The sequence below is a fragment of the Phodopus roborovskii genome, unplaced genomic scaffold, assembly GCF_943737965.1.
Source record: "Phodopus roborovskii unplaced genomic scaffold, PHOROB, whole genome shotgun sequence".
NCBI lineage: Eukaryota > Metazoa > Chordata > Mammalia > Rodentia > Cricetidae > Phodopus > Phodopus roborovskii.
In genome coordinates, this window is record NW_026126540.1 from 27,913,381 (window position 1) to 27,935,083 (window position 21,703).

General features: G+C 45.4%; 1 protein-coding gene across 1 annotated transcript; it reads left to right on the top strand.

Annotated features, from left to right (window-relative positions):
* The first annotated feature begins 1,731 nt into the window (after positions 1-1,731).
* Lix1l (limb and CNS expressed 1 like) lies at positions 1,732-19,876 on the top strand. The gene is made up of 6 exons (XM_051198756.1): positions 1,732-2,119; positions 10,105-10,268; positions 14,371-14,511; positions 17,028-17,123; positions 17,781-17,858; positions 19,348-19,876. The coding sequence occupies exons 1-6, from the start codon at positions 1,828-1,830 to the stop codon at positions 19,588-19,590; spliced, it is 1,014 nt and encodes a 337-aa protein (XP_051054713.1). The 5' UTR covers positions 1,732-1,827; the 3' UTR covers positions 19,591-19,876.
* The last annotated feature ends 1,827 nt before the right edge of the window (positions 19,877-21,703 follow it).

Consider the following 21,703-nt stretch of genomic DNA (forward strand, 5'->3'; position numbering starts at 1 on the left):
TGCTTTTTATTCCCACCTTGCACCTCCCCCCCCCCACACACCACTACAGACTGTCTTGTTTACCCCAGGGGGTGGGTCATGGGCTCTAAGTTGCTCCTGTGTGTGTGTGTGTGTGTGTGTGTGTGTGTGTGTGTGTGTGAGCTTATGAACACCCCCTACAGGTAGAACTGGGGAGTAAGCCTATGCCAGCCCTCTTACCACTTGACTTGTCAAATAAATGTGTTCAGAAGTCTCGGTTTTGTCACTGCTGCCTGAAGGTGTGGGGCTGGGGTAAAAAGGAAAGGGGGGGAGGGGTTGCTAACTTACAATTACAGCTACCCAGGGAGGGCATCTAGAGGTTATGGCTACCTTCTTTCCAGGAGACCCAACGACCAATTGTGGTTGTAGAAGAAAAGGCAAGTGAATGATTTGAGGCATATGATAGCCCCCCCCCCCGCCACTCTTCATGTCTGGCCTTTAATGATTTAAGATTCTTTTTAAATTAATTTTTATTTTATGTACATTGGTGTTTTGCCTGCATGCATGTCTATATGAGAGTATTGGATCTCCTAGGAGTCACAGACAGTTGTGAGCTGCCATGTAGGTGTTGGGAATTGAATCCTGGTCCTTTGGAAGAGCAGCAGTGCTCTTAACCACTGATCCATCTCTCCAGCCCCCCATTTAAGAATCTTACAGAGTCCTCCCCACCTTCTTCATAAGCAGATATGACTTCCTATTTCTTGGCATTTTTTGTTTTGTTTTAATTTTTAACACAAAGTTTAACTTCATTTCACCAGGTATGCCTCATCATCCATTTTGTTTTCACCTCCATGTTTTATCTCTGAGAGAGGGTGGGGCTAGTAACTTCACCCAAGAAAAAAAAAATAAAGACTGATAATCAACAAAAGCGTGTCATAGTATGTGCTCATGGGTGTCTGTGTGGGGATGACAGTTAGGACTCAGCCTGAGTAGAGTTCTGTGCACAAAGTTACCCTTTCCAGTCTATATTCTGAATTTCTCAGTTGGGCTTCTGCGTGTATTCTAGCTTCTTTCTGTACGGTGATAAACACATTCTACTTTCCCTTGGTGAGTAGCTGAAGTCAGAAAGTCATCCCTAAATGTATCAAAGTGAAAATGAAAACATTTGAATCAGGACACTTATGTCTGAATTCCCCTTACCAATGAGCTATTTGACTTGGGGCTGTCTGTCTAACCTTCCTGAGCATCACTTTCCTTGTTTGTAAAATAATAAAATCTGGGTTGTGCTTGCGGTTCTTAAATAGGACAGTGCACTAAAGAATACTACCTAGCACATTCTCCTTAAAGTCAGCATCACACTCCATTTAAGCTTTACTACCAATTGTATATGAACTTAGAGACAAGCCATATCACTTCTCTGAACCGCATCTTCATCTAGAAAGTGAAGTGACCAGACAAATGATCTTTAAAAATCCTTTCCAGCTACAAATCTACTCAGCCTTGCTTCCAGGCCTATTTTTCCTTCAAGCCCCGCCCCAGGGGTCTGGCCAGATTTCTAGCGTTTGCCACAGGATTCCTAAAGATGCTCCTAAGCTCTCCCTCTTAGACAGTATCATCTTTTCTCTTTGCAATTGGTTCCCGCAGCCTCCGCCTTTCTCAATCATTTGCCTAAGGTGGCGCAGGGGCCCGCCCCTTTTCTCCTTCTCCACCAGTGATTGGCATGGCATCTGGCTGGTCCCCGCCTGCTCTTGACTGACAGCTGGATCCCGGCACCGCCCTCAGTCCCTCGGCTCTTGCTCACTAGGGTAGCTGGGACCGTTAGCTCGCTAGGCTGGCAAGCTGCGGGGCCCAGCTCTGCCGTCTGCCGAGATGGAGACGTTGCGAGCACAGCGGCTGCAGCCCGGCGTAGGTACCGGCGGGAGAGGCACCCTGCGAGCGCTGCGGCCTGGGGTGACCGGGGCCCCGACTAGCGCCGCCACACCCCCCGCGGGCCCGCCGCCCGCCCCGCCGCCCCCCGCCCCGCCCCCGCCGCCGTTGCTCCTGGCTGGGGCCCCGGGGCTGCCCCTGCCCCCCGGCGCCTCGGGGAGCCCTGCGGTGCTGCGCGAGGCCGTGGAGGCGGTGGTGAGGAGCTTCGCCAAGCACACGCAGGGCTACGGCCGAGGTGAGTGTGGGGGGCTGGTCTCCTGCGGGACATACTCTAGGCAGGAGGCTGGCTCCCACTATCCTCCCGGTGGCTCCGCTTGGCATCCAGCCTTCGCATTCATTTCCTTTTGGGGAGTTTCCTTCTGGACACAGACACACACAGACACAGACACAGACACAGACACAGACACAGACACACACACACACACACACACACACACACACACACACTGAGTTATTTGTGTATTCTCCAGGAACTCCGTTTTTTCAGATACAGTCCTCTTTTCAACTTTTTCTCTGTCAACAGCAGAACTCCTGTAGCTTAAGGTTTTAACGTCCTTTCCCCCTTTGAGAACGGGGCGCTATTGTGTGGAATCCTGTCCTTTATCTCAGACCCAGGGCATTTCTCATACCCACCTTTCTCCTTTCCTCTTTGATTTCATCAATTCCTGTACTCCGGCTCCTTAACCCTGACTTTGTAATTCTTCACATCCTTATCCACCCCACCCCACCCCAGTCCTGCCATGAAATTCCCACTGTGACTTCAGATCTGCTGGGGAGTGCTTTCAAAAGTCACTCACAATAATCTTTTCTTTGAATCTGGACCCACACCATTGAGGCCTTGCCAGCTTCCTGTGACTTGGTGCCTCACTTTAATGTCTTTCAGTTTGGAGCCTCACAACTTGGGCCTCTGTCTGCCTGGCTCTGTGTTTCTGGCCCCTGCCCAGGAACTGAGGATAAATCTCAGGCCTTGGCTCTCTCAATGCTAAATTCTGTGGAAACGAGCCAGGCAGCAACCCTATTTTGCTTAGAAATCTCCAGTTTAAAGATGCCTAATTTCTGAGAAGAGGGATGTGAGGATTTTCTTTGTTGTTTTTGTTTAGGCAATGTTAACCAATTTCCTGTCAGAATTCTGGTTCCAAATTCAGAGTTTAAGTGACACGGACACACAGTGAAGGGTGTGTGACTCAGACTTTGAGTCTGGAATTTGAAACACTTGTGTTTGCTTGATCAGGTCCTCCTTGGTCTGAAAGTAACTGCATCCCTCCTATTTTAGTAGAAGAGAAGTTGCACAGCCTTCTCCTCCTAATCCTCCTCCACTCCTCCAGCTCCCAACTGCTGCCCCCCTCCTCCCCTCCCTCCTTCCTCTTTGCTTCCTCCTTGAGGAAGCTATAGTGAAATCAGCATGAACAGGCTTTGGGGAGACCTGTCGCTTGCCAACTCTTGTCTTTAGGGGAAGGGGTTCCTAACTTCACCGAGCAATGGTTTCTTCAAGGGTTGTACTATGGATTAAGATTCTGCTACTGACAACATAATGAGCACTTAAAATGATTGGTGGCTCAGATTTTCTGGTTAGCTCTTCCTTAAGAACATGTTTCGTTTTCTCCTACTCTTAAATATTTGTATCTTCATAAAACCAAAGATTTCAATGAAAACAGATATTCAGATCCACTTTGCTGATGTCTGACAGTTCATTTACTATTAATTTCCCTACAGTCTTTAGCCAGATTGAACTCCAACCATGGCTAGGACTCTGTAAGGCTCTGGGGATACAATTGGATATATTTCTGAAATTTTTGAGCCAATATAGTTACTTCCCAGATGGTTCCCTAGGCTTAACGGGGTTATATGGCAGAACTGCCATCAGCTATTTCCTGTGGTCTCATGTCTTTTACTTCAGTTCCGAGGGAAACATTTTGCCTTGGGGTGTAGTAGTAGCCAGTAGTCACCCTAATTCTGGAGTTCCTCTTGGAAATGTCCAGGCGTTTGATCACCATTATAGAGGAATGTACCCTCTTTTCTTGCCTGTGTTTCTCTGCCCTGGAGAGCCTGTGGTTTGGCTTCCAAACCGGGTGTCTAGAAACCCTTTTTATTTGCCTTAGAAAGGATGAGGGAACAAAGGGACTGCACTGACAAAGAGCAGTGAGCTAGGTTTCATACTCTGTGGCGAGCCTCTCCTTCAGCCCCCACCTCCCAGCACACTCTTATTATTCTTGAGTTTCTTGTTTCCAGTCTGGGTGTCCAGCTAGTGCTGTAGGAGAATTTGGCTCTCTGCTGGTTTGGCTCAAAGTCCTTCACCACATGGAACCACTTATTCTGCTTCAATTAATAGGCAAAGCTTCCATTGGCATGTACCCATATGCCCTTGTGACTGATGGCATGATATTCAGGGGATGGCTCGATTGCTCTGAATGTAATTTACTTTGGTCTCGGCCCAGATCACTCTCTCATCTAGCAATGCCTTACACATCATCTTCAGTTCACATCCTTCATCTTCATCAGCACTACTGTCTTCTTAGAGTCATCTCCACCAGTGTTGGATTCCAACACACACACACACACACACACACACACACACACACACACACACACACACTCCCCCTTCTGTGATTTCCCTCAGCTTTCCTACTCCCCATTTCCCTATCCACACCTGCTAAAAGGTTACACTATTGTGCTGGCTATTTTGTTTTGGTTTTGGTTGTTTTGGTTTGGTTTTTGAGACAATGTCTTGGTATATAGCCCGGGTTGGCATGGAATTCACTGTGTAGTTCAGGCTTTTGAATTCTGGGTGATTCCTCTGCCTTGGCTTCCCAACTGCTGGGACTAAAAAAAGCATGTGCTGCCATCATGTTTGGCTTGCTGTTGGATCTCACCTCAGCTCACAGTGTATAGGGTTTGGATTGGGAATCTGGCCCTGTACACAGTGGCTGTGATCGTGGCAATATTGCCTACTCTCTTTATGCCTTATCTGTTTCATCTAATAATTTAACAAATATTTACTGCCCACCAGATGCAGTGGTGAACAAGGCACATATTTGGTCTCTATCTTGATAGAGTTCAATCCACTTTAGCGCATGCGAGAGGATTAATGGTGCGATAGAGCAAGATAATACAATAAAAAGAGGTCTTGTCTTAGAGCCAAGTGAATTACTATTTCTTAATCTTGGTTCTGTTACTTCTGGGCTGTTCCTTAAGTTATATACTCTTGGCAAAATGGGTATTATAGTACTTGTCTTAATTTTTAAACATTCTGTGTATATTGGTGTTTTTCCTGCATGCATGTCTGTATTCCATGTTCATGCCTAGTACCCACAAGGATCAGAAGAGGGTTACAGATAGTTTTGAGCACTATGTGCATGCTGGGAATTGAACCTGGGTCCTCTGAAAGAGTAGTGAGTGCTTTAAACCAGTGAGCCATCTCTCCAGCCCAAGAATAAATGAATTTTGTGTGATATTTTCTGCTTAGATACTCTTTGTCATTAGAATCCCAGACAGATTCTTTTTCTAAAAATATCACTGGAGATAAACTGGAATGCGTGCTTACAATTTTAGAAAATATTGGTTCAGCACCCTTGTTAATTTCTTGTGGCTTTCATAATAAAGCACCACAAATTGTGCTGCTTAAAACAACAGAAATGAAGTGGGTGTGGTGGTGCACATCTGTAATCTTACTTGGGAAATGGAGACAGAAGGGACAATGGGAATTCATGGCCATCGCTGGCTATACCTGGGTTATGTGAGCCCTTGTTAGTGTGTGTTCTACAATTGTGCAGGCCAGACATCAGCATCAGTATCACTGGGTCAAATGCATGTTAGCAGAATCCTGCCAGAAAGTCTATCCCTTGCCTTCTCCAGCTTCCGGTGGCAGCAATGTTCCTGAACCCTGATCATGACCATCACTTTGTCTCTGCCTCTGTGCCCTGTGTTTTGTCAACTCTGAGCACCTTTTGACAGTTTTGTTTCTGTTTTGTTTTTTGAGACTGCCTCTTACATATATAGCTCTAGCTGGCCTGAAACTGACAATGCAGATCAGGCTAGCCCCAAACTCATAGTGATCCGCTTGCCTCTGCTTCCACACGCCACCAGTATAATCTATGATGATTCCCGAGTCAGGTTCCTTAAACACATCTGCAACAAAGTCTTTGTCATATGAGGCGACACCCATAGGCTCCAGGGACTAAATAAGCATATCTTGGCAGGATGCACTGTTTAGCTTTACTATGTCCCTACCAAAGTCTCTGCTATGTCACAGTGCTGCCCTTCTAAAACGCCTGTGCACCGTAGGCTAGTCATGATCTTCTAAAAACTGGAAAAGGAAATCATAGATAAAATACTACTAAGCAGCTTCCCTATTTCCCATAATATTTTTGATGAACCTCTGCCAGCTTATTTTTAAAAACCTGTATGAACAGGGAAAACGACTTACCTTTCCATGTCATTACCTATTTGTTATCTTTCAACTCCTTCATCCTTACCACCATAATGTCTTTATTCTTTTTTTCTTTTCTCTGTATTTGTTTGGGTTTTTGATTGTTTTGATTTGTGAAGCAGGGTCTCATATATAATCTGGCTGACCTCAAACCTGCAAACCTTTTGGCTCAGCTCCTTAGGGCTGGGATTCTAGGTGTGTGCTTCTGCCCCTGACCTCCTACTTAATCTTTTATTATTACTATTGTTGTTTCTATGTTACTCTCCTTATCCACCACAGTGTTTGGGAATTAAACCCAGAGCTTTGTGCACATTAGGCTAGTGCTCTGCTACTGAGCTACACCCTCAGTCCATAGGTTTATTTCCTGTTGTAGATCTATTTTATGAGGGGTGTGTGTCTGTGTGTGGGTGGGTGGCTGGGTGTGTGCAGGTGTGTGCGTACCTCCATTCATGAGAAAGCCAGAGGTGGAATTGTATCCCTCAGAGCTGAAGCTACAGGTGTTTGGGAGACACCTGCTTGTTCTGTGGGTGCTGGGATCTGAACTTCAGTCTCTAGATTGCTCAGCAAGTGCTCTTAATTGCAAAGCTATCTTTCCATCCCCTCTTTTTATTTTCATGATTTCAGATGTTCTTTAGTTTCATAGTTTCTTTGGGGAGCTAAGGGAAGGGGATATTGGAGCTGGGCTTCAAGGCTTCAAGGAAGCTAAGCACACTCTTAACAACTGAGATACAATTCTAGCCCTGGTGTGTTATTTTAGTGTCTTTATCCTTGTGGATATGACTTGTCACTAACATTTCATTTGCTGTTTTATTTCTTACAGGTAACCCTCTAAACCCCTTAGTGTTCTCACAGCACAGTAAAAGAATGTAAACATCCTTCACTGCTCCAACCCAGCATCTGTCAGTAACTTCCATAAAACATTGCATCTGTCAAATATGTATCTGCTCAGCACGTCTTCAGATACCTTATAGAAACCATTATGTCTATGATTCGTCACTGAAAATCTGATTTCAAACAAACAAGCCTGCCGTTCGGGGGTGGCACATGCCTGTAGTTCCAGCAGTTGTGAGCAGAGGCAGGTGGATCTCTGAGTTTGAGACCAGTCTAGAGTACACAGCAAATACCAGGACAGCCAGGGCTCCTGTTTGGAAAAAGCCAAACCAACCAACCAACAACAAAACAGAAAACCCATGGGCTATTCATTTATCCTAGTATAAGCTCACACAATACACACATATGTAACGAGTATGGGTTTTTCCTCCGCCGCCAGGTCTTGTCCTGCCGCCACGCCAGCCCCAAATAATACACAGAGACTCTGTATTTGATACAATACTGTTGGCCCGGTTACTTGTTTCTTATCGGCTAGCTCTGCCTTTAATTATTAACCCATTTCTGCTGATCTATGTATTTTCACATGGCCTTCTCTTACCGGGGAGGCGGCTGGCGTCCAGCTTTCTCCAGACTCTCCATCTTGACTCCTCCTTACTCTTTCCTATTTCCTCCTTGTCTCCTAGTCCCTCCTATCTTCCTTTCCTATTGGCCAACAGTGCTTTATTATTAACCAGTATGAGAAACATATATACATAATTGCATCTCCCATCACACATAGAACTTTTTTTTGTAAGTTTCAGGGGCCTTGTGAGCCCCTTTGAAGTTCAAACATGGGATCTTGGGTTAGGCTTCCCAAGCTGGAAAGAACATCGGCTTTAGGATATGTAGATTCATGCTGCCACTCTGTTGGGCTGTGAGTCCTGGAGTAAGTCATCTGCCCTTCCTTAAGCCCAGCTGAGCTACTCAGGCTCCATCTTCCCCCACTGATGGCATCACTCTTTAAGCATTTCCAAATGTAGAACACAATTAATTGCTTTAACAAAACAAAACAAACAAACCTTTTTCCTGGTCTCTCACTCATACGCAGTGTTTATGGAATTAGCTCCCCATTTGACTTTGAGTAATCATTTAAAAAAGAAAAAAGAAAAAACAGCTCCCTGCTGTAAGATAGCAGTTAGTTTTAGATAGGGCAGACATAAGCTTTTGGATAGGCCCTTCCCCATGGTGGCTTCCCCCTTTTCTTTCACCCCACTGTGTCCCCTGTTTGCATGTTAGGGGACCTGTCACTTGTCTCAAAGAGGGGACAGAGACTGAGAAGACTCGGTGGAAAGAACAAAGCTACCAAAGCTCTCTGGGCAGGACTGAAGAGTCTTGCCAAGCCAGGGAGGCTCCTCTCAGGGGAGAGAGCCTTTCCTTTCCATGCAGTCTTTTGACAGAAGAATGAATATTCTATCAAGTCAGTGACATATGGGATATGAGAAAAGGGTTCATGCTGCTTTCCAAAGTGGCTGCTCGCCCTCTCTCTCTCTCTCTCTCTCTCTCTCTCTCTCTCTCTCTCTCTGTGTGTGTGTGTGTGTGTGTGTGTGTGTGTCTGTCTGTCTTTGTTTTAGTTTACAGAGCAGGTAAGAGCTGATTTATTGGCCCCTTGGTTTCGATCCTCTTGCTAGCTAAAGTTATGTGCTATTCTTTCCCTCCTTAAAGACAAGCTTTGCATAATGAAAATGTTTGAGTCAGATCCCTCCTCAGAAGCAGAACTGGCTCCCTCTGGGTCCATCACATTTGCACACAGGCCGCACATGGCTCCTGTCATTGTCCTAGTCAATGACTGAGCATGACAAGGATGTTAATGCAGGCACCTGGGGTGACATGAGGAATTCCTTTGACATAAAGATTTCTTGGCTTGGCCAAGCCTTTCTTGGAACTACACTGCGGCCTGAGCATCTGAAATCTAAGTGAGCCTCTTTCCTTCCACATGTCAGACCTTCATCCCTCCCTCCTTCTACTTCTCCAATAAATAAATCTTTCTCCATGGTTTTTTGTTTGTTTTGATTCTGCCAAGACAGGGTTTCTCTGTGTAACAGCCCTTGCTTTTCAGCCCTAGCTTTTCAGGAACTCACTCTGTAGACCAGGCTGGCCTCAAACTCAGAGATCTGCCTGCCGATGCCTCCAGAGTGCTGGGATTAAAGGTGTGTGCCGCCACCACCCAGCCAACTCTTGAATTCTTACCTCATCTTAGTATCATCTTGACAGACCAAAACCAAGACAATTGGAAAAAATGGATGAGTTTTTGTGGTATCAGGAATGGGAGAGTGGTCATGCTGTAAGGTGAGAGAAAGCATGTTTGAAGATTTAAAGCCATTTGACCTGTTTGAAACCCTGGAGACCAAGTGTTCCACTCCAAAGCTGAATCCCAGCCCCCACATGGTGGCTCCCAACCATCCAAAGTTCCAACTCCAGGAGGTCTCACGCATGCTTCTGACCTCCATTGATACCTCAAACATGTGCTCAGATATACATTCAGGCAAAAACACACATACATAAAAGAAAATAAATCTAAAATTTTAATGCTGTAAATGGACAAGCCATCTTTTCAGCCTCACAAACAATTTTAAATTAAACATTGTAACACAGTACAATCCAAAAATACACTCATTTTGTAATTACATGCTGGGGACTGATGGGAAAATGTTGTCTTTGTTTTCCATAATTAAGCCATTATGTTCCCACTATCCCATTTATTTACCTGACCCCAATTAAGGCCACATCCCCACCATTTAAGAAGCCAGGAGCTGGAGAATTGGGGAGAAGGGAGGCCCAACTTTGGTATGCCGGTTTACCAGTCTATATGTACTAATTTGTTTTTAAGTGGTGACCAGGAGCGAGACTTGGCGCCTGCCGGCACCCCAAACCCCTGCAGCACTTGGACCTGTTCTGGTGCTGAGTTGTCTTCTCTCCTCTTGCAGTGAATGTGGTGGAGGCACTTCAGGAATTCTGGCAGATGAAGCAGTCCCGGGGTGCCGACTTGAAGAATGGGGCTCTGGTGGTGTACGAGATGGTCCCTTCCAACAGCCCTCCTTATGTCTGCTACGTCACTCTGCCTGGGGGAAGTTGTTTTGGGAGCTTCCAGGTAAGAGTTATGAGGCGGCAGCAGTAAGGATAAGTGTGGAAGTGCCAATAAGAACTTCATTACTTTGGCCATTAATTTCTGCCTGAAGTCACATATTTGGGTCACCAACTCCGGGCAACTCCTTCTGGCGAGCTCATGGGATCACTGAGGAGCCTCATCAGCACACTACTTTGAGCCTGCAAAAATGTCCTTTCTTGCTGTATCAGACTCCCAGAACCTAACCTTTGCATTAGTCTGGCTTCCACCATTGCACGCCAACAACTTAAATGTGTTTGAGTGTTTTGCCAGCTTGTATGTCTGTGTGGCATGTGTGTGGAGTGCCCAGATAACCCTGGAACTGGAATCCCAGATGGTTGTGAACCGACATGTGGGTGCTGGGAATCAAATCTGAGTCCTCTGGAAGAGCAGCCAGTGCTCCCATTTATTTTTACTTTTTTAAATTTTATTTTATGTGTATTGGTGTTTTGCCCACATTCACGTCTACATTAGGGTGTTGGATCCCCTGGAACTATAGTTACTGACAATTGTAATCTGCCATGTGGAGCTGGGAATTGAACTTGGGTTTCCTGGAAGAGCATCCAGTGCTCTTAACTGCGGAGCCATCTCTCCAGCTCCCTGATTTTATTTTTAATTACACGTACGTGTCTTTGTGTGGGGAATGTGTGAGCGCAGACGCCACTGAAGCCTGAAGATGATGGTAGACGCCCTGAGGCTATGTTACAGGTGGGTTTTATCCTGGTGATGTGGGTTCTGAGAATTGAAGTCAAATCCTCTGGAAGAACAAGAAGTGCACATAACCACCCAGCCATTTTTTCCCAGCCCCTCTTCCTTCCTCCTCTGACCCCCCAAGAAAGGATTTCATGTAGCCCAGCCTGGCCTCAAACTATGTAGCTCAGGATGACGATGCTGAACGTTTGGTCCTCCTGCATCCATGTCCCTAGTGCTGGGATTTTTCAGAATAGTGCTATCACTGTCTATTCATGCAGCATTTGGGGGCTGATCCCAGGGCCTCCTGCATACCAGGCAAACACTACAGATGAGCTCCAGCTCTCTTCCCCAGGTTTCATTGTTCTGAAAGTTTTCTTACTGCTAACATTCTATATAGATAGGAAGAGTGACAGTGGTGAAAAGAAATAAATACTTTTATATGCTGGTGAGAAGTTACAGTGAGGGGGGTGCCGAAGAGATGGTTCAGCCATTAAGAGCACTTGCTGCTCTTTCAGAGGTCCAGCATTCAGGACTCAGCACTCATATCAGACAGTTTGAAACCACCTGTAACTCCAGCTCCAGGGAGTTACAGGTCTCTTCTGGCCTTCACAGGCACTCACACCCGTCACACACACACACACACACACACACACACACACACACACACACACACGTAAAAATAAAAACAAATTATAAAAACTGTAAAAGGAAATTATTGTGGATTGATATGAATATAATCATCACGAATTGATCCAAACCCCCCCCCCATTTCAGACAGGAAGGCAGCCTTCTAAAATGACAACTTCCAAGAGTCTGGATAGGAATTTAGAGAATAGACACCTGTGATTAGTTTTCATGTGATTGTCACCTGTAGATAAGGCTGGGGTGTGTCTAGGGTCCCCCCCACCCTAACCACACCCCCATTCCATTTATATGTATACTTGTATGTATAACAGGATTGGACCCAGGGCCTTGCAAACTGTCTTCTTTGTTGTTCAGTATTAAAAACCTGCCACCCACTCACACCCCTAGCAAAGACAATTTATTTGTTGCATGAGTAAGAGCCATTATAGCTCTAGTTTTTGCCTCAAACAGAAAGTTCCAAAGAAACCTTGTTTTATTTACTTATTTTGTTTTTCTGAGACAGGGTTTCTGTGTAGTCCTGGCTGTCCTGGAACTCACTCTGCAGAACAGGCAGTCCCAGAACCCATGGAGATCTATCTGCCTACTTCTGCTTTGGAGTACTGGGATTAAAGGCCTGTGACATTACACCTGGCTTGGGAGCTTTGTTTTAAATCACATGACTATGTTTTTTTGGCTCAGCACTTGAGCCATTTCAGATAAATAAATATAAGCCTAGGATGACTAATGTTTACATTTAGTGTTCCATTTTCATGTGTGTGGTATTCACAGAGTGGGTGCATGTACAGGTTTATGTGTGCATGTAGAATCCTAGGTTGATGTGGGGAAACATCCTCATTTTTCTTCCACATTACTCACTGAGGAAGTCTCCCAGTCAAACCATAGTTTGTAGACATGGCTAGCCTCACTAGCCAGCTTGCTCTAGGGATCCCATCTCTGGTATCCTGAGGCTGGAATTTCAGACAGGCATTATGTAGGTTCTAAAATCTTGGGTCTCAATCCTGGCTTTCACGCTTATCCAGCAAGTACTTTAACCACTGAGCCCTCTGAGCTCCCATGTTCCTTTACGAAAGAATATGGTTCCTTCCAGGCATAAAGAAGACTAGTATGTCTCTTGGCCTCTTGGCTATGCTAGGGACTGGAATACAAACCTTTCAGCATTGTCATTGTGGGCCCTTTATTTGGGGGGGGGGCACCACATCTCCTGGCTTGTGTCCAGAATCTTATCTTACTGTCCTAACCTGGCTCTTTATCTGTTGTCTCTGAGGATGGGAAGAGGGGTTCAGCCTCAGTAGGTGTTGCAGAGGCTGCCAGAGGGGGATGCATAGGCCAATCTCAGCTTCCACGCCCTCTTCCACCTGTCTCATCCCCGTTTCCTGTGAGCCCCACATCCCTCAGTTTGCCCAAAGTGAGACATTTATAAAACAATAAAAATGATTTTCTAAAGAGAAAAAAATGAATATGGTTCCTTCTCACCTCGTCACAATCCAAAGGGCAGCTAGAATTTTATCAATCATTAAGGAACTGTTTTTGTTCTTTGTTATTTTCTGAAAGTGAAATTATCTGTTCTTGGCCTCTTTTAGCTTATTTTTACATCCACCTTGGCAGGGAAAATTCTCTCAGGTGTTTTTCTTCACTGATGACTTTTTCAGTAGTAGTATTATGGGATAAAGTGGTAGGAATAGGGAAACTAAAGAAACAGAAAGCATTGGTGTGAATGTATCAGGCTCCGCATGTTGTCTTAGAGGGAACTGTCCACTAAAGGAAATTAGGAGTGATCAACAGATATAGTTCGGCGACAAACATCTCCCACTCTCCTTTTAAAGCAGAAATATCAGGGCTGGTGAGATGGCTCAGCAATTAAAGGCTAGGCTCACAACCAAACATATAAAAGCTGAAATATCAAGCCAGTGTGGTAGCACCACGTCTTTAACCCCAGCACCTGGGAGGCAGAGGGATCTCTGTATGTTCAAGGCCAGCCTGGTCTACATAGTGAGTTCCAGAACAGCCAGGGCCAGAGACCTTGTCTCAAACAGCCACTCCCTTAATCATGAATGGCAGAGGGCACAGAGGCACCTGATAAGAAGACTAATTGTACCAGAGCAGTGTGATGGTGGGGGATATGACATTGGGATGATGTAAGACTTCAGAAAATCAAATTTGCCCTGATACCCATGTTGGCCACAGTTTTTAAAAGTTATTGTCTCCCTTACTTTGCTCAGTCTGTCTTCCTTGCATCTACCGTGGAGGGAAGAGTCATCTTCAGACTTAGATCCTATTGAGGTAGCTCCTTTGGCCTGCCTATTTTCAGCTAAGAGTGAAGAGCAAGAATCCCAGATGGGTGCTCCTAACGGGTCATGGCGGGTTTTAATCTTGGGTTATCTAGAATGCAGACACCCTTGCCTGAAAAGCTGGCCAGGAACTGGCTTTTGAGTAATTAGTTCTGTTGACAGTTCAAATAGAGGCATTTTTTATGTCTTATGTTTATATGCTGACTTCAGCAGCCTTCCTTACTCTGTATTCAATTTGGTATGAGCTAGTCATCTCCAATTCTTTAATGACTTCAGGATGTTGAATCAAAGTTGTTTTCAAACATCCCAGCCATTTCACAGCAAAGCTCCGGAAAGTGTGATGAACGAAGCTGATTCATGCATGGTGCCCGAACGTCGTCATCCTCAGGCCCCCCCCTCCCCCCGCCGTTTCTCCTCCCCTCTTAGATGCACATGTGTACTTACTCTTTCTCCCTGCCCAGTTTTGCCCCACAAAAGCTGAGGCCCGGCGAAGTGCTGCGAAGATTGCGCTAATGAACTCCGTGTTTAACGAACATCCATCCCGAAGAATTACTGATGAGTTTATTGAGAAGAGTGTCTCAGAGGCCCTGGCATCCTTCAATGTAAATAACGTGGAAATGGGAGGCGGGAGAGTGGGGGGTGGGTGGGAGAGCCGGAGGCCCCATGCGTTTTTGTTTTTTTTTTTTTTGTTTTGTTTTTGTTTTGTTTTTTGTTCTCCAAAATGTGTTTATTGGGACGGTTCCCACTCAGCTTGAATCAGGTGCTGTTCAGTGCTGCTTCCTCCTGAAGGAGCATCCTTCTGTCAGCCGCGCTTTTCCGCCTGTGGGCTGACAGAGGACAGTGGAGCAGTCAACACACAAGACTACCGTTTGTGCATGGCTGAAGACCGTGGTGATTTTATAGCATCCTGGGCATTTCACATCCATAAAGTAGGAATTGGGGCTCTGCACCAGGCGCTTTTTCTTGTGTTTCCTCTTTTCCTCTTCCGGAGAGGGATGAAGGCGATCCTTTGCGAGAGGCATGTTCTTGTAGGGAACTGGAAAGGCGCGTTTTCTTTTCTGTCTGCATTTCTATTATGTTTATTCTATCATATTTGTGTGTGTGTGTGTGTCCTGGGTTCCATATCTGTCTTTAATTCTGTATCTGTGTTTTTATGTTTAATGATTTGTCTCTTCGTTATCTAGATACTTTTGATTCAATATTTGTGGAATTCAAAAAATTTTATAATGATGGCCATGGTGATACATATCTATGTATACATTCCAGCACTCAGGAAGCAGGCAGATCTATGTGAGTTCCAGGATAGCCAGGGCCATGGAGAGAACCTATTTCAAACAGACAAACAAAATAATAAACTTTTACCATGTTTATATGCATGCTATGGTACATATGTAGAGGTCAGAGAACAACTTCTGGGAGGCCTTTCTGGTTCTCTCCTTCTACCATGAAGAATCCAGTATTAGAAGGGAAGTATCTTTATCTGCTGAGCAATCTCACTGGCCCCAATTTAAAAAGACTTCAGAGCTATTAATAAAATAACTTCATGCTTGAATTTTACTTCTCATAAGTTTGACTTAAAATTTCAGTTCCTGTCCCTTAAAACTAGGTAACTCTGTGGCATGGCTGGGGAGAAATGCCCCCCCCCCCCGACACCTCAGGCTGATGGAGAAGAACTTCCCTGCCCCCTCAATAGCTGCAGCACTTGGGAAGAGTGTCCCTACACTTTGCCTGGGCAACACGGTAGAGCTGGCTCTGAAGGTGTGGGTGTGGGAAAACCAACCCTGAGGACATGAAAGCTGGAGAACTGGCCCTGCCCCTTGCTCATAGCTGCAAGGGGTGAACCAGGCAGGGCAATGCTGGAGAGTCCACCCTTGGTAGCAAAGAGAGAGGAGTGGAGGGCTGACCAACCCTGCAACTACCCAGGCCCAGAACCAGGGTTGTGTGTTGGCCCACCCCACTATCCACCCCATCTGTGATCTGCTGGAGTACAGCGGTGGGAGTATTTGCCAATCTGGTTGATCCCTCGAGGCTGCAGGATCTCAAGGACACAGGGCAGCAACAGGGTGTCCAGAAAGAGTCCCATTGAGAGCCCAGTGTCAATGATGCTGCAGAGACCAGGGGCCTCAAACCAGACCAGTTCTTTTCAATAACAGCCTTCATGTAAACATATATGGATAAAAGGGCTTATGTTGTGACTCATCATTTCACACTGTAGCTTCCATGAGATTTATCCACTCCCCTTTTCTCTTAAATTTTATTTTGGGACGGGGAGGGAGATGGCTGGGATTGGGAGACATGATGTGATCGACAGGTTTTTTGTTTGTTTGTTTTTTGTTTTAAAAAGATAACTCTGTGAGGAGTGGAGACAGGCATGTCCCAGGAACTTAATGGCCATTAGCTGTAGCCAATCATAGAGCTCAGAGTTCACTGAGAGACCCCGTCTCAAAAATTAAAGTGGAGACAGAGGAAGACACCCAAAGTCAATCTCTGGCCTCCACACTAGTGTCACACAGAATACTTTTAACCTAGTTTTATTTCAATGTAGCAACTAGAAAATTTAAAATCAAACAGGGGAGCTGAAAAAATGGCTCAGCAGTTAAGAGCACTTGCTTTCACAGAGGACCCAAATTCAGTTCTCTGTTAGGTGAGCTGCCTGAACTCCAGTCCCAAGGAGATCTGCTACATTCTGGCCTGTTGGCATCTCTCTCTCTCTCTCTCTCTCTCTCTCTCTCTCTCTCTCTCTCTAAATCTTTTTTAAAAATTAAATATGTGGCTCATGAAGGGCTGGGAGATGGGTTAACAGATAAAGCATTTGCCTTGCAAGCAGGAGGTCCTTAGTTTGATCACCAATGCCCACTTAAAATGCTAGTGTGGTGCTCACATGTGTAGTCCCAAAGCTGGGTGTCCCTAGGGCTCTTTGGCCTGCCAGTCTAGCATGATTGGTGAGCCTCAGGCCAGCAACAGTCTCAAAGGAGGTGGTCAGTGTTTCTGAGGAGTAATACTTGAAGCTATCCTCTAGCCTCCAGACACATACACAGAAACATAATTTCTATTGGATAATGCTGGTCAAAATGGTAATTCTGATTGGAAACCACTTCTTTTTCATTCCTGTCACCAGGGTAACAGAGAGGAAGCCGACAACCCAAATACAGGGATTGGTGCTTTCCGATTCATGCTGGAATCTAATAAGGGCAAGTCAATGCTGGAGTTTCAGGTACTGTCCCACCCACTTCCCTGGCTTTAACAACACAGGCCAGCCTGACATACCACCTACTCAGCACTACCTCACTGCTCTGAAAATCGGATATCAAAGTACAGTTACTTTCTTCCCCCAAGGGCACACCAGTATTGGTGACTAGATACTAGATGCTTCCACAAATGTTTAGAAAAAAGTTCCTCATTTGATTCTGCTGCAGTCTAACCTAAAAACACTATCCTGGATGTATTAGTCAGGGTTCTCTGGAGAACCAGAACAGATAGAACACACACACTGTCTATCTCAAACACACACAACTTGTTAGAGAGGCTTATAAGCTGTGGTCTGACTTTTCCAAAAAAGCTGTCTTCAAGAATCTAGTAGTTGTTCAGGCCATGAGGCTAATGTCTCAGCTGGTCTTCAGTATGCACCAGAATCCTAAAGAAGTAGGCTGTAATACTTCCTCCATGTCATTTACATAGGCGGCTGCAAGTGTGGCCCAGATTTAAGGGAGGAGTGTGTGTGTGTGTGTGTACACCTTGTCACTTCAAATGATCTGATCAAGAAAAGTCCCTCACAGCGTACCCAGCAGCTTGAGGTTTACTTAATTCCAGGTGTTATCAAGTTGACAACCAAAATTAGCCATCATGCTGGTATTTCATCTTCTTCCCTTAGGAGCTAATGACAGTTTTTCAGCTGCTGCACTGGAATGGCAGCCTTAAGGCCATGAGGGAAAGACAGTGCTCTCGACAGGTAAGAGCTGGGGGAAAAGGGTAGAAGAGCTGCTTTGGGCTGTGTTAATGGTTACCAGGCTGTAACTGTGGAAGGCCATAGCTCAGCATCCTCTTTGCTATTTTTTGTTTGTTTGTTTGTTTTTAGGGTTTCTCTGTGTAGCCCTGGCTGGCCTGGAACTCATTCTGTACACCAGGCTGGCCTTGAACTTGGAGATCTGCCTGCCTCAGTCTCCTGAAGGCACCCAGTCTGCTCTTGTATTTTTTGCTGTCTGAATGTCATTGTGATCCTTATACCATACTTCCCCACTATAAAGTTTCCCTTAAGAAACACTTGGGCTGCCTTTTTCCTCTTTGGCCGCCTCAAGTCAAGATGGGTCACCAGCAGCAGATGGAGTCACCCGCGGAAGTTCGGCCAGGGCTCTCGCTCTTGCCGCGTCTGCTCTAACCGCCACGGTCTGATCCGGAAATATGGGCTGAATATGTGCCATCAGTGCTTCCGTCAGTATGCGAAGGACATAGGCTTCGTTAAGTTGGACTAAGCAAACTTGAGTGGATTATTCAAGACTCTACCCAGCGAAACAGATCATGCTAGTCTTTGTACATAAAGAATAAAAAAATGAAGACCTTGAAAAAAAAAAAAAAAAAAAAAAAAAGAAACACTTGGGCTGAATTGGACTTGATAGCTCATACCTTTAATCCCAACACTTAGGAGGGAGAGGCAGGTGGATCTGAGTTCTAGCAAGTTCTATGCCAGCTAGAGCTACATAGTGAGACCCTGTTTCAAAACAAAATAACCTACCTCCTTGGCCTGTTTCCTAGCTGCCATGATGTGAACTAGTCTGCCTCAACATGGCTCTCCTCCAAGATGGGCTGACAGCCCTGAAACTGTCACATTCTAGGTGTCCTTCTCACTAAGAACCAGAAAGGACTAAGTCTATCACAGTAAATCATCAATCAGCCTTCAGTGTTCCATAGAGGCTTTAGTTCCTTCTAGAACAAGGAGCAGCATGGCTCAGAAGATGAAATAATCACTGCATTTGTAGCATAATTTTGCCAAATGATGGGCATTTCTAAAGACCTTTGAGCATGTGTTCATGGTGACGTGAGTGTGCTGAGGTTTTCACACATTTAGGAGATTTTGTTGTGATGACCAGATTTCCCACCTAAGTTAGACACCTTCTGCATGCTGCTGGGGGCACTGAAAGTGTGGTTCGCCCCAGAGCTCAGAGGCTTGGCTGGTCTGAATTATTTCACTGTGCTCCCCATGGAATAGCCCCAGTGCCTCCCTTTCTGTGCATATATTCAACCCCTCCCCCCATTTCTAATCTACTTAAACTCTTACGAATCTTTGTGGGTCATGTACTAACTTCAGTTCAGACATCAAGGCTGTTTCATTGGAGTAACTGTGCTATGTAATGTGTATGGCATGTGCTTGTCTATTGGGGTCCCTGTGCTGTATGGAATGTTTTTACCTTCTCAGTGATCTTTGCATTCCTCTCCCTAACCAGGAGGTACTGGCTCATTATTCGCACCGGGCCCTGGATGATGATATTCGCCACCAAATGGCTTTAGACTGGGTGAGCCGGGAGCAGAGTGTGCCAGGGGCACTGTCTAGAGAGCTGGCCTCCACTGAACGGGAACTGGATGAAGCCCGGCTGGCGGGCAAGGAGCTACGCTTCCACAAGGAGAAGAAAGACATTCTCATGCTGGCTGCTGGGCAGTTGGGCAACATGCATCCTTCCAGCTGCTGAGCACCTGCCCTCTTGCCATGCTCTTCAGCCCCTTTTTGTATGTCTCCTTTCTAAGACGTAGGGTGATTTTTTTGTATATACTTTATCAATTTTATACTTTAAAATATAGACATATATGTATAAATTCTACACCCAGATTCCTATTTGCTGAGATCCCTTTTCTAACTTCCAGTTTGGGGATGTAGTTACCTTTGAAATATCACTGTTCCATTTTAGAGCTTTATTGGCTCTTAAACCTTCAGATTAAGTGTATAAGTCATTTCAGTAGTACAGTATAATTTACTAAAAGTGTTCATGTCTCTTTTTTCTTAAAATAGCAGTCACCTGGCCAGGTGGTGGTTGCACACACCTTTAATGACAGCACTCGGGAGGCAGAGGCAGGTGGATCCCTCTGAGTTTGAAGCCAGTCTGCTCTACAGAGCTAGTTCAGGACAGCCAAGGTGATGCAGAGAAACACAGTCTCAAAAAGCCAAAAACAAAACCACAAAAACTAAACAAGCAAAGCAGTTGGGTGTGATGACTCATAGCTATAATCTCTGCATTCAGAAGTCTTAAGACAGTATTCCTGTGAATATGAGGCCAGCCTGGACCACACAATGAACTTACAGGTCAGCATGGGCTACGGGGTGTAAGACCATCTCAAATCCCTCTTCTCCTACATATAAAACAAGTCAATGTGTTCCACCCTCACCAATATTCTTGCTTTCTCTAGACTAAACGGTATGAACTCTGGCTTGAGGCGGGCCTTATTATACTCCTCCTCCTCTTACTTTCCTCCTCCCTTGCCTCCACAGGCTGTTTGGGGACTTCCCTGCCTTATCCAGAAGGAACAGATCTGGCTTTTTTGTTTTGTGGGACACCTCAGTAAGTAGCTCTGGCTGGCCTGAAACTCATTCTGTAGGCTAGGAGGGTTTCATACTTGTGGCAGTATTCTTGCTGAGATCATAGGTGAAGTCACTCCTGAGAAACTGCCCAAGAACAAGAGAATTTATATGCAGGGTGGGAGACAGCACTACCTCAACTGCCTCTGGGCTTACGGATGCCCTTCCAGCAGTCTAGATTTCTGGGTCTAAGAGGAGGGTGAGGGCTTCCGATACTTACCTTTCGCCATTCCCTCTTCTCACCATACTTAGTAAAGACACTCTCTCTTTCTCTCTCTCTCCCTCTCTATTTCTCTCTATTTCATTTTGTTTATGTAGCCCAGACTGGCCTCAAATGTAGATGAGAATGATCTTGAACCCCTGAGCCTCCTGCATCCACCTCTCAAATGCTAGGATTACAGTGGAGCATCACCTCATCTGCCTTAACCCTTTCTTCAGTGATTGGAAGAAGCATTCTGCTCTTTAGAAACTGCACCTGTTCTGTTCAGTGAGAACCTGTGAAGAATCTCAGGCCCATCGAGTTGTGCTGTTTACTCTTAAATGTATACACCTCAGATTCTCATCTCCTGTGTCTTCCTTTTCTTCCTCCACATTGACTGTGAGAAGGAGTTGATGACCCATGGATGAGAATGTGGTTCTTCCTAAGTGGCACCTGGGAAGCCTGCAAAAGGAAGAGAACTAGTTAATGTGTGTGAAGAGAGAAATGACCTAGAAGATAGGCAGAGCTCTATTTCCCTCTTGTTTCTGTGGTCTCTGCCATGCTATATCATTGTTCACTTTCAATGTACTGCTACTATAATTCGACTTCCCATTGAACAGTTGCAGTTTGCTTTTAGATTAGGAACTGGGCCTGGTGAGTACAAGTCTGTAATCCCAGTTACTCTGGAGGCTAAGGCAAGAAGATCAGAAATTCAAGGTCCATCCTAGCTAGAGTGAGTTCAGAGGCAACCTGGGTAACTTAGCAAGACTGTCTCAGAAATATGATGTAAAAACAGGGCTGGGGATATAGCTTAGTGGTAGAATTTGACTGGCATGTGAGGCCTCAGTTTAATCTCTACTGCGGGGGGGGGGGGCGGTGAGGGGAGCGGGCGATTTGGAGGAAGAGGAAAGGGAAGGAGTAGATTAGATAAGTTTTCTTTTTTCTTTTTTTTTTTTGCAATCATCTGTGACAAGGACACAGGGGATCAGGTAGTGAGCCCAGTCATCACAGTGTCAGTGCTTAAAAAAGGTTC

Coding starts and splice junctions, on each gene's coding strand:
- Lix1l (XM_051198756.1), top strand. CDS start 1,828: ATGGAGACGTTGCGAGCACAGCGGCTGCAGCCCGGCGTAGGTACCGGC. Junction 10,269..14,370: donor GTTGTTTTGGGAGCTTCCAG/GTAAGAGTTATG, acceptor CTCCCTGCCCAG/TTTTGCCCCACAAAAGCTGA. Junction 17,124..17,780: donor AGTCAATGCTGGAGTTTCAG/GTACTGTCCCAC, acceptor TTCTTCCCTTAG/GAGCTAATGACAGTTTTTCA.